The following is a 12,727-nucleotide window of genomic DNA, read 5'->3' on the forward strand; positions in this document are numbered from 1 at the left end:
TCTGAATGCGTTTGTTCTGCGTGTGTGTTTGAGTGCCTGAATGTGTCTGGTGTTTATGTGCGTTTCTGTCAATGTTTGTACTGTGTGTGTGTGTGTGTGTGTGTGTGTGTGTTATTCTTTGCTTATTCGTGGGATGAGGGGATCACTGGATAAGCAGCAATTATTGCCCATCTCTAATTGCCTACAGGGCAATTAAGTGTTAACCACATTGCTGTGGGTCTGGGGTCACTTGTAATCCACACCAGGTAAGGATGGCAGTTTCCTTCCATAAAGTGCATTAGTGAACTGGGTGGGTTTCCAACAATCGACAATGGATTCACGGTCATCATCCGATTCTTAATTCCAGATATTTATTGAATTCAGATTCCACCATGTGCCATGGCAGTATTAGAACCCGGGTACCCAGAACATTATCTGGGTCTCTGGCTTAATAGTCCAGCGATGATACCAGCAGTGTGTTTGTGTCTGTCTAATATGTGTGTTTGTCTGTGTTCACCTGTGTCTGGTGCAGTTAGGGAGAGCAAAGAGGGTCATGTTTGGGGTGTGAGAGGGAGGAAAAATGAAATTGAAAAATTCAGTGCAGCAAAATTAATATAACAAAACACAGTTATCGCTGTTGCTTTTGTATAAACATCTCAAACCTCACGCAGCATTTTATTGTGACCGCTGCTCCTGTCCTTTCCATTTTCTTCAAACCCCATCCAGGTCTTGCGCTGCATCTCCTTCGACATCAGCAGGAAGACAATCTGTTTGTGTGCTCATGCATATTTGAAGAAGACCTTCACTGCTGATTTCATCTTGAACTCGTAACAAATAATGCAGCATAGTGAATGACTGCTCACTTTTGAGAGGATAAAGCAATCTCTAATCAGTACCAGGACAACTGGGGATCTTCCTGGCCAATTCACTGAGTTGGTCATCATTACAGAGACATGTGGACACCTCTCCAATGAGATTTGGTTCACATCAGACTCTATTGGATGGTAGCCTGATTGCTCCACGTGCATTCCAAAAAAGTCTGCCAAAAGTCAAAACTGGTCTGTGTAGTTCTAAAGAGCTAATGTTAACTTTTTGTAAAGAATTAATAACTCCATATAGACATCAGCAGCTTCCTAGCAGGATCTCCAATTGGCCATTATAGTTAGTGAGACATATAAACAGCAGGCAAATGACAGAAGGCATGAGGAAATTCTCAGCAGGGGTTTGTATTGTACAAAGATGCTGAGATAATGTACCAGATTCAGCGAAACTCCAAAGACAATTCTAGACTTTCTGTTTGCATAACGGAGATAAGCTTAAAGTTTTTGAGAAGATTTGTGGATGAGGTTGTAGACTTGCTTGTATGTTTTGACCGGTGTGTTTGATTACAGACATTTCATCACTCTGTGAGGTAACATTGTCAGTGCGCCTCTGGTGAAGCATTGGCGTTCCATTCCACTTGTTATTTATAGGCCCCTGTTTGCTGGGGTGGTTGGCATCCCTTGCGGTTCTGTTTTTTTCAGTGATTAGTATATCAGGCACAGTTCAATGTGTTTGTTGACCGAGTTCCGGTTGGAATGCCAAGCTTCCGAGAATTCCCTGGTATATCTCAGTTTGGCTTGTGCAATTATGGATATGTTTTCCCAGTCAAATTTGTGTCCTTCTTTGTCTGTGTGTATTGAGACCAGTGAAAATTAGTCGTGTCTCTTGGGGGCTAGTTGGTGTTCGTGTATCCTTATTAACAGTTTTCTTCCAGTTTGGCCTGTGTAATGTTTCTCATCATCCTTGCATGGTATTTAGTATATTATGTTAGGTTTATTGGTTGTGTTTATGGGGTCCTTTATGTTCATCAGTAGCTGTCACGGGGTGGTTGTTGCTTTGGGGGCTACCCTGATAAGTGTATCTCTTCTCATGCACCAAAATACATGGGCACATTGGAGGGAATTGGTCATGTAGATAGAAATTAGCATTTTGTGATAAATCTGTTTAACTTATTCCCACATGTTTCTGGCATTTATCTCCTTTGCTTGAATCAACTTTTAAGGTTTGATCTGGCCATTTCTCATATTTTTCTCTGCCCAACTCCATGTTTATTTGTGAAAACAAAGAATGCTAGAAATCACAGCGGGTCAGGCAGCATCTATGGAGAGACAGCAAGCTAATGTTTCAAGTCTAGATGATCCTTCATCAGAGCTGACATGAAGTGTGGAGGGGGCAGCATTTTTGCACTAGTAGGGGAGGTGGACTTCTGGAGGAGACAGGCTGCTGATAGACAATCAGACTTCCTGATAAAGGGACAAGTAAAACCTCAACAAAGATAGTAGAAACTGCAGATGCCAGAGAATCTGAGATAACAAGGTGTAGAGCTGGATGAATACAACAGGCCAAGCAGCATCAGAGGAGCAGGAAAGCTGACGTTTCGGGCCCAAAACATCAGCCTTCCTGCTCCTCTGATGTTGCTTGGCCTGCTGTGTTCATCCAGCTCTACACCTTGTTATCTAAAACCTCTTCAAGCTGGGCATTACTCAAAGATATGTGGTATTTGATTAAATGGAGAGTCATCTAGACTCAAAACAGCTTGCTTTCTCTCCACAGATGCTGCCTGACCCACTGTGATTTCCAGCATTTTTTGTTTTCAGTACAGATTCCAGCATCTGCAGTAATGTTTACTTCCACATATTTACTTCTTTGGGTCTGATGCAAGTCCCTTCTGGGCAGTTCGGCAAAAGTTCACCTATACTGACAACTCATTTTCTCTCCCAATCTTGTATTTTGTAGCTTTATGAAGTATAAATGCTTTTATTTTGGTTTTTAATAATGATGAGAAGGTAGAGGCACTTGCTGAGAGCTGTGTAAGAGGTTCCTTTTCAATATCTCAATGTTGAATTTATTGAAAGACTTGAGAACCCAATGAAACACATTTAATTTTAACATGGTAAATATGAGCAGTTTGTCTCATCCCTCCATTCCTACCCTGGCCCTTTTTACAAATTGATTTCCCTGGCTAATTTTTCCTCTGCTTCTGCAGGTTTTCAGGGAAACTGATAGAGTAACTTGCGTTGGTAGATCTGTCAGTGACAGTGTCAAACCAGCCACCATCCAGAATTCAAACATGAAAGATCATCACCCCAAAACCTGCCAGTCCACTGGACGGGCCAGTCAGTTGCTTGAGCTGTGCATAATGATGTTCTTTTTCTTAAGGATCTTGTGAGAGTATTGTTCCAAACAGACAGCTTTGTCCAGTCCTTGCCTGCTTATCTAGAGGATTGATATGGCTACATGGAAGAACATTCTGATGCATGAAGGAACATACACTGTTTTGATTTTAAATTTTAAAAATGAGGAATGATGAAAAGAAAACATAACAGCGTATTTCCTTTTATAAGTGATCTTTGGTTTTTTTGATTCATTTCTAAAGCTAGTTACAGGAGTGCAATTCCAACCTGCCAACAGGTTAGGAAATGGTTAAATATTTATGTTATATTTGTTCGAATATAATTTAAACTAAATGTTATAGCCTACCTTTCAATTATTTTTATCATATAATTGAATGTTATGCAATGCTCTTGTCTTCTCAGCACTTTACCTGAATCCCCTCCTGATTCTGGATCTGAGCCGTACTCCCCTCAACAGGTGAATGGTAAGCCCCATGTCTTCCTATTTGGGATTGGTTTGCTCTAGGCTCTACCAAACCTCTGTCTGAATAAAGGTGTGACCACATGCCTGAATTATCAGTAAAAGCAGCCATTTATAAATATTATCAAAGCTCTCAGCTTTTGTTTAGAGCTTCACTACACTGAAAGGCTTGCCGTGCTAAAATTAGTGAGTAAACAATCCTAGCAAATGAGTAAAACTGCAGTCGTGACACTGTAAACCTGTAGGGAAGAGAATTACTGGGCAGTGGGCACTCTTTGAAATGAAATGCTGGGGACTGAAGGGGTAAAGCTAAAATAGTTGAAGGGAAGAGAGTCTGGATGATAAGAATTTCTGCTTGTCACGAGTACCTTCGTACTGTTTCAATGAGCTTTCCCTGTGCTTCTTGTGTTGTTTGAGTTGCATTGCTGTGCTTATCAAATGTTCCTTTCGTCAGTGGTCCTGCAATTCTGAAGTTATTGGTAAGTTATTCACCTGTTTTTGTAATTCTGTGTTAGGAGTTTAAGTGCGGTCATGGGAAGTGCCTTGTGAATGATACAGGAGGAATGATAACGAAAATAGGGAAAGTGGGAGACTGGAAGGTGAATGAAAGTGCGAGGGAGAAAGCAAGAAAAAAGAAAGCACAGGTTGAGAAGAAAAGGAGAAGGATTGAGGACAGAGTGGGAGAAGTGACAGATGAAGATTAAAGTGGAATGCAAAAAAAATGGAACAGAATTGTTCTAGTCCTGTTGTATGGGATTTTAAATTCAAGCAGATGGTTTATAATTAATGCCTGTGTAAGCTAAGGCCTTCCTTTTGTAATTGGAGGGAATGCAATTATTTTTTACCGTTGGAGATTGGAGGGGAAGTGGGAGAGGCTGAATGTTTATTCCTTGGGGAATGTGAGTCATCTTTAAGACCATTATTGCATTCTATGTCAAATGGTTACAAGGAGCTATTTTCCAATTCCTAGCACCGATAATAGGCAGCAGCAAAGTGCAGCAGTCTGAAACAACCAAGACACCTCCAAAGGAGTAGTGAGCTGGCAGTAGGGAGATCACTTGCACATAGCCAAAATGTTGCAATGAAAGTGGAACACATTTTATCTTTTACGTCCTGACAGACAATGGTGTATGACCGATGAGATTAGAATTTGATCAGGGAGTACACGTTCTCTAATGGATTTTTAAGTTTTCAAGTGGTTGGTTATGAGCGCTGATACAGTAAAATAAAGATTTGCATTGACGTTGTGTGTTACTGTGCCTGTCAGAATTGTTGCAAGCATTATTGCAATTAAATACTTTTGTCATATGCATGAACATATGGCAGCAACGGAAGAATTAAAAGGTGAATAATCTGTTTTTGATGGCGTTGTTGATGGACACAGGCAAAACTTCATATTCTTCCATAGGCAATATCTGCCTGAACCATAGGAACAGGTAGACAGGGCAACAGTTTAACAGTTCACTTACAGGGAGGTGCTTTTCCCAAACAGCAGCCTGTCATTACTACAAGACAGATACTTAACATATTGAAGTCTTTCACTAGAGCTTGCAGCCTGAATCTTCTGACACATTGGTTGCTGCTCTACAGTGACACCTGAAAAGCAAACAGAATGTTGAACTTTGTAAACAAATCAATGGAGAATAATTCAAAGGGAGTTGTACTGAAATTGTACGGTACTTTAATCACAAGCATCTTGAGTACTGCTTTCAATCTTGCCCAGAAACACCTGGAAGTCAGTCAGGTCTCTGAGATGATTTAGAGAGCAGCTATAAGGCTGATCTTTCGAGCGATGGATTTGCAGTATGGGGCCAGACTGGAGAAATAGAGCTTTTCAAATTTGCAAGAACTACCTCTTACCCAAGCTAGTAATGAGTGGAGACAAAGGAGGTTCAGCACATTATTTCAAATGGAACAGTTGGTAAGTGGCCATGTTTCAACTTCTTACAAGGCAAATTGAGGACTGATATCAATTATTCTTTGTGTGAATAACTTCCTGATAAGGGAATGGACTGTTGGAGCAGTGGATATAGAAACTTTGAATCAACAAAAGAAACACTCACAATGTTTCAAACAGGCCTGAAAGTATGATCGAGTGATAATGGGAACTGCAGATGCCGGAGAATCCAAGATACTAAAATGTGAGGCTGGATGAACACAGCAGGCCCAGCAGCATCTCAGGGGCACAAAAGCTCTCTGATGTAGGGTCTAGGCCCGAAACGTCAGCCTTTGTGCTCCTGAGATGCTGCTGGGCCTGCTGTGTTCATCCAGCCTCACATTTTATTATCTTGAAAGTGATCAAGTTTGGCTGTAAGACCTTCCTGAAGCACATTTCTAATAATATTGCCTGAGAATGTTCCAACTGTGTCATGCTGACGCTGTCATTGGCAGTTGTATCTGAGTATGAAGATACTGAGCGAGATGGGTTGGACAGAACGCAGCGAGGAAATCCTTGTGGTGAGGATCACGAGCCATTTGCAGAACTGACCTGAGTGCCACTCATTCAAGTGGAAGGAATATCAGACAGATTTTGTTCCAGGCATTTGAATATCCATGCAACTTGCCCCTCTGTGCAGCCCATGCAATGCATAAGAAAAAAGATGTAAGCTGTTGTTGTTATGAGGTGGCAGTTTTAATTGTATGGGTGGGTAGCAGCCCAGGAGTGATTGCAGTTTCAAGGAAGGGCACTAACTATAACCCAGAGGAGAGAACCCATTCTGCAGTCTATGGGAATTAAGGATGGTCCTCAGGAAGGGTAATCAGCACAATGTTCACCTTTGGTAGACTTGCAGGCCTTTAGTGCAGTAGAAACACAATGGAGCCTGGACTGAAGTTACTGTAAAGTATTGGAGGCAAATCGTTTGATTTGAACAAGGTGCGGGAACTATGATACCTGAGTGACTATGCTTGTCGACAGATATCCTGTTCATCTTTATTGCTGTCTTCTGTTCTTCAGAATCTCAGCAGCCAGCCAAGAATAACGATTCTGTTGAGTGGCTGGCCAACTGAGCAGTAGTCAGTCATGCAGATGACTAGCACCAGGTTAATATAAGCTGTACTGTTAAAAGCTAGGCTGTATCTCTAAAAGGAGAGCAGCATTGGGAACTGAACATGAGCTGGAAGAAACAAAAGAATGACGCAACAGGGAAGAGAAAGGGCTCTGATGTTTGAAGATGCTGCATTGGAGACCTTGGTGAAAAAGGTGGTTAAAGAAGAGAAATGTCCCATACTCACAGGGACCAAGAGACCCTCCTGAAACATGTTCCAAGCAGAAGTGGATGAAGGTGGAGGTCAATGAAGGGAATGACCTGATAGGGTACCACAAGATTCAACAACCTCACTGAATGGCAAGGTCAGTGGCGGAATATTCAAATTCCATGTCTCACCAACTGTACCACCAACTTCAGACACTGCCCAACTCACTACTTCCCCAAAACTATCTACCAACCAGCTCAACTGTCTAGACTCATACTGACATAGGAATATATGGGAACATGCAATGGTGGGCAGGGAAGGCCTATAAACCCTTTACCCTGATCAGACATTCAGGTATATGTTTTGCATATACATTGGAAATTATATAACCACTTAAACAGTGTATCTCCTGTCTATCTCTGACATTCAGTAATGGACTTCAGTAAAGCCTTTGATAAGGTTCCACATGGTATGCTATTGGAGAAAATACAGAGGCAAGGGATTGAGGGAGATTTAGCAGTTTGGATCAGAAAGTGGCTTTCTGTAAGAAGGCAACGAGTGGTGGTTGATGGAAAATATTCAGCCTGGAGTCAGGTCACTAGTGGTGTGCCTCAAGGATCTGTTCTGGGACCACTTCTGTTTGCCATTTTTATAAATGACTTGGACGCAGGCATAGGTGGATGGGTTAGTAAGTTTGCAGATGACACTAAAGTCGGTGGAGTGGTGGACAGTGTGGAAGAATGTTGCAGGTTGCAGGGAGACTTGGATAAACTGCAGAATTGGGCTGAAATGTGGCAGATGGAGTTTAATACGGATAAATGTGAGGCAATTCACTTTGGGAAGAATAGTAGGAAGGCAGAATACTGGGTCAAAGGAAAGATTCTTAGTAGTGTGGGTGTGCAGAGGGATCTTGGTGTCCATGTACATAGATCCCTGAAAGCTGCCACCCAGGTTGATAGTGCTGTTAAAAAGGCTTACGGTGAGTTAGGTTTTATTGGTAGTGGGATTGAGTTCTGCAGCTGCGCTGTCATGCTGCAACTGTACAAAACGCTAGTGTGGCCTCATTTGGAATATTGCGTGCAGTTTTGGTCGCCCCATTACAGGATGAATGTGGAAGCATTGGAAAAGGTGCTGAGGAGATTTACCAGGATGTTGCCTGGTCTGGAGCACAGGCCCCATGAAGAAAGGCTGAGGGACTTGGGTCTGTTCTCATTCGAGAGAAGAATGCTAAGAGGGGATTTAATAGAGACATACAAGATGATCAGAGGATTAGATAGGATGGACAGTGAGAGTCTTTTTCCGAGGATGATGACTTCAACTTGTACGAGGGGACATAGCTACAAATTGAAGGGTGATAGATTTAAGACAGATGTCAGAGGCAGGTTCTTTACTCAGAGAGTGGTAAGGGCGTGGAATGCCCTGCCTGCCAATGTAGTTAACTCAGCCACATTAGGGGCATTTAAACAGTCCTTGGATAAGCATATGGATGATGATGGGATAGTGTAGGGGGAGGGGCTTAGATTAGTTCACAGGGTCGGCGCAACATCAAGGGCCGAAGGGCCTGTTCTGCACTGTATTGTTCTAGAACATAGAACATAGAACATAGAACAGTACAGCACAGAACAGGCCCTTCAGCCCACAATGTTGTGCCGACCATTGATCCTCATGTATGCACCCTCAAATTTCTGTGACCATATGCATGTCCAGCAGTCTCTTAAATGACCCCAATGACCTTGCTTCCACAACTGCTGCTGGCAATGCATTCCATGCTCTCACAACTCTCTGTGTAAAGAACCCGCCTCTGACATCCCCTCTATACTTTCCACCAACCAGCTTAAAACTATGACCCCTCGTGCTAGCCATTTCTGCCCTGGGAAATAGTCTCTGGCTATCAACTCTATCTATGCCTCTCATTATCTTGTATACCTCAATTAGGTCCCCTCTCCTCCTCCTTTTCTCCAATGAAAAGAGAACGAGCTCAGTCAACCTCTCTTCATAAGATAAGCCCTCCAGTCCAGGCAGCATCCTGGTAAACCTCCTCTGAACCCTCTCCAACGCATCCACATCTTTCCTATAATAGGGCGACCAGAACTGGACGCAGTATTCCAAGTGCGGTCTAACCAAAGTTTTATAGAGCTGCAACAAGATCTCACGACTCTTAAACTCAATCCCCCTGTTAATGAAAGCCAAAACACCATATGCTTTCTTAACAACCCTGTCCACTTGGGTGGCCATTTTAAGGGATCTATGTATCTGCACACCAAGATCCCTCTGTTCCTCCACACTGCCAAGAATCCTATCCTTAATCCTGTACTCAGCTTTCAAATTCGACCTTCCAAAATGCATCACCTCGCATTTATCCAGGTTGAACTCCATCTGCCACCTCTCAGCCCATCTCTGCATCCTGTCAATGTCCCGCTGCAGCCTACAACAGCCATCTATACTGTCAATGACACCTCCGACCTTTGTGTCGTCTGCAAACTTGCTGACCCATCCTTCAATCCCCTCATCCAAGTCATTAATAAAAATTACAAACAGTAGAGGCCCAAGGACAGAGCCCTGTGGAACCCCACTCACCACTGACTTCCAGGCAGAATATTTTCCTTCTACTACCACTCGCTGTCTTCTGTTGGCCAGCCAATTCTGTATCCAAGCAGCTAAGTTCCCCTGTATCCCATTCCTCCTGACCTTCTGAATGAGCCGACCATGGGGAACCTTATCAAATGCCTTACTGAAGTCCATATACACCACATCCACAGCTCGACCCTCATCAACTTTCCTAGTCACATCCTCAAAAAACTCGATAAGGTTTGTGAGGCATGATCTACCCCTCACAAAGCCATGTTGACTGTATTGGATCAAGCCATGCTCTTCCAGATGGTCATAAATCCTATCCCTCAGAATCCTTTCTAACACCTTGCAGACTACAGACGTGAGACTTACTGGTCTGTAATTGCCAGGGATTTCCCTATTTCCTTTCTTGAAGAGAGGAATTACATTTGCCTCTCTCCAGTCCTCAGGTACGACTCCAGTGGAGAGCGAGGATGCAAAGATCTCCGCAAGTGGCAAAGCAATTGCATTTCTTGCTTCGCAAAGCAGCCGAGGACAAATCTGGTCCAGGCCTGGCGTCTTGTCAATCGTAATGTTTGACAAAATTTTCAGCACATCAACTTCCTCTATCTCTATCCATTCCAGCATGCACACCTGTTCTTCAAAGGTTTCATTCACTACAAAGTTCATTTCTTTTGTAAAGACAGAAGCAAAAAACCCATTTAGGGCTTCCCCTACCTCCTCAGACTCCACACACAAGTTCCCTATGCTATCCCTGATCGGCCCTACTCTTTCTTTGACCATTCTCTTATTCCTCACATAAGTGTAAATGCCTTTGTGTTTTCCCTGATTCCTTCTGCCAAGCCTTTCTTGTGCCCCCTCCTGGCTCTCCTCAGACCTTTTGAGCTCCTTCCTTGCCTGCGTGTAATCCTTTCTAGCTGAACTTGACCCTAGCTTCCTCCACCTTATGTAAGCTACCTTCTTCCTTTTCACAAGAAGCTCCACCGCTCTCGTCATCCAAGATTCCTTTATCTTACCCCTTCTTGCCTGTCTCAGAGGGACATATTTGCTCATCTCTCGCAACAACTGTTCCTTAAACAGTCTCCACATGTCTATAGTTCCCTTACCATGGAACAATTGCTCCCAGTCCATGCTTCCTAACTCATGTCTAATCGTGTCATAGTTTCCTCTTCCCCAATTAAATATCCTCTCATTTTGCCTAATCCTCTCCTTCTCCATAGCTATGTAGAATGTGAGGCAGTTATGGTCACTATCACCAAAATGCTCTCCCACCACAAGATCTGATACCTGCCCCGGCTTGTTTCCGAGCACCAAGTCTAGAATGGCCTCTCCCCTCGTCAGCCTGTCAACGTACTGCATTAGGAAACCCTCCTGAACACACCTTACAAAAACAGCTCCATTCAAATCTTCTGCTTGAAGGAGGTTCCAATCAATATTAGGAAAGTTAAAGTCACCCATTACAACAACCCTGCTGCGTGCACACTTTTCCAAAGTCTGTCGACCTATGCTTTCTTCAATCTCCCTGCTGCTATTGGGGGGCCTGTAGTAAACCCCTAACGAGGTGACTACTCCCTTGCTGTTCCTAATTTCCACCCACACTGACTCAGTAGGCAGATCTTCATCGACAATGGAAGCTTCTGTAGCTGTGATACCCTCTCTGATTAGCAGTGCTACACCCCCTCCTCTTTTTCCCCCCTCCCTATTCTTTTTAAATGTTCTAAACCCTGGAACATCCAGCAACCATTCCTGCCCATGAGAAACCCATGTCTCTGTTATGGCCACAACATCATAGCAGCAGGTACTGATCCATCCTCTAAGTTCATCACTTTTATTCCTGATACTCCTTGCATTAAAGCAAACACACTTTAACCGATCCCTTGGTTCCTTCCCACTAGCTGGTCTACCTCTTGCTACTGCCTCACCTGCATCAACTCTCACCTCTGGTATACAGCTCAGGTACCCACCCCCCTGCCATACTAGTTTAAACCCTCTCGAACTACTCGAGCAAACCTTCCACCCAGGACATTGGTCCCCTTCCAGTTCAAACGCAACCCGTCCTTCTTGTACAGGTCCCACCTTCCCCAGAAAGCATCCCAATTGTCTACATATCTGAAGCCCTCCCTCCTACACCAGCTGCGTAGCCACGTGTTCAGCTGCGCCCGCTCTCTGTTCCTCGCCTCGCTATCTCGTGGCACTGGTAGTAAACCAGAGAACACTACTCTGTTTGTCCTGCTCTGCAGCTTCCATCCTAACTCCCTGAAATCACTTTTTATATCCTCAATCCTATTTCTGGCTATATCATTTGTGCCAATATGTAACACGATTTCTGGCTGTTCGCCCTCCCCTTTTAGAACCTTATACACCCGATCGGAGACGTCCCAGACCCTGGCACCAGGGAGGCAACATACCTTCCGGGAATCCCGATCCTGACCACAAAATCTTCTGTCGATTCCCCTAACTATCGAGTCCCCTACCACGAGTACTTTTCTATTCTGCCCCCTTCCCTTCTTTGCCACAGTGTCAGGGTCAGTGCCAGAGAACTGACTACTATGGCTTTCCTCTGGTAGGTCATCCCCCCCAGCAGTATCCAAAACGGTATACTTATTGCTGAGGGGAATGCCCTCAGGGGATCTCTGCACTGTCTGTCTTTCCCCTTTCCTCCCCCTAACTGTAACCGATCTATCCTTGTCCTGAGCCTTAGGAGTGACCAACTCCCGGTAACTCCTCTCAATTACCCCCTCTGCCTCCCGAATGATCTGTAGTTCATCCAACTCCAGCTCCATTTCCCTAACACGTTTTTCAAGGAGCTGTAGTTGGGTGCACTTCCCGCAGATGTAGCCAGCGGAGACGTGTGCCACGTCTCCCAACTGCCACATTCTGCAGGAGGAGCAAGCAACTGCCCTAGCATCCATACCCCACTTATCTGAACACCCACTCAGTACTAAAGTAGAAAGCTTACTTCAAGTAATAATAACAAATTAATAACAAACTTATATTCATACATTATGTTCTATGTTCTATGTTCTGAGTTCACATGCTGCATTGCATTTAATACACCTGTAAGGTTCACATTCACAGCTCACAACTTATATACACTGCTAGCTATTCAACCAGGGCAGCCATTTCAGGCAAACAGACTGCATTACACTCAAAACCACAGTTACCTCTCTGTCCGACCTGCTGAACAATTTGTGCACAGTTAGAGGCAGCCGGAGTAATTAGAAGGTGACAACCTCATCCTTCTTACAGTGCAGGCGATGGTGGTGACTGATCATGGTCAAGAGAGGTGCTGAAAACATCAAAGATGACAGTGTCCTCATGTAATTGTACAGCCCGCCTCCCCTCC

General features: G+C 43.9%; 1 protein-coding gene across 11 annotated transcripts in view; it reads left to right on the forward strand.

Moving 5' to 3' along the window:
• The window catches only part of myrf (myelin regulatory factor), a 232,156-nt gene that overhangs the window by 138,224 nt on the left and 81,205 nt on the right, over positions 1 to 12,727 (forward strand). For 10 of the 11 annotated variants that reach the window (XM_059652005.1, XM_059652001.1, XM_048545342.2 and 7 more), the window contains one exon: positions 3,558 to 3,619. In XM_059652005.1, the coding sequence (XP_059507988.1) occupies positions 3,558 to 3,619 (62 nt within the window). Of the gene's footprint in view, positions 1 to 3,557; positions 3,620 to 3,835; positions 4,095 to 12,727 lie in introns of those variants that run through there. The other variant, XM_059652009.1, reaches the window with a different exon arrangement.

This window comes from Stegostoma tigrinum, chromosome 17, assembly GCF_030684315.1.
Source record: "Stegostoma tigrinum isolate sSteTig4 chromosome 17, sSteTig4.hap1, whole genome shotgun sequence".
NCBI classification, from domain to species: domain Eukaryota; kingdom Metazoa; phylum Chordata; class Chondrichthyes; order Orectolobiformes; family Stegostomatidae; genus Stegostoma; species Stegostoma tigrinum.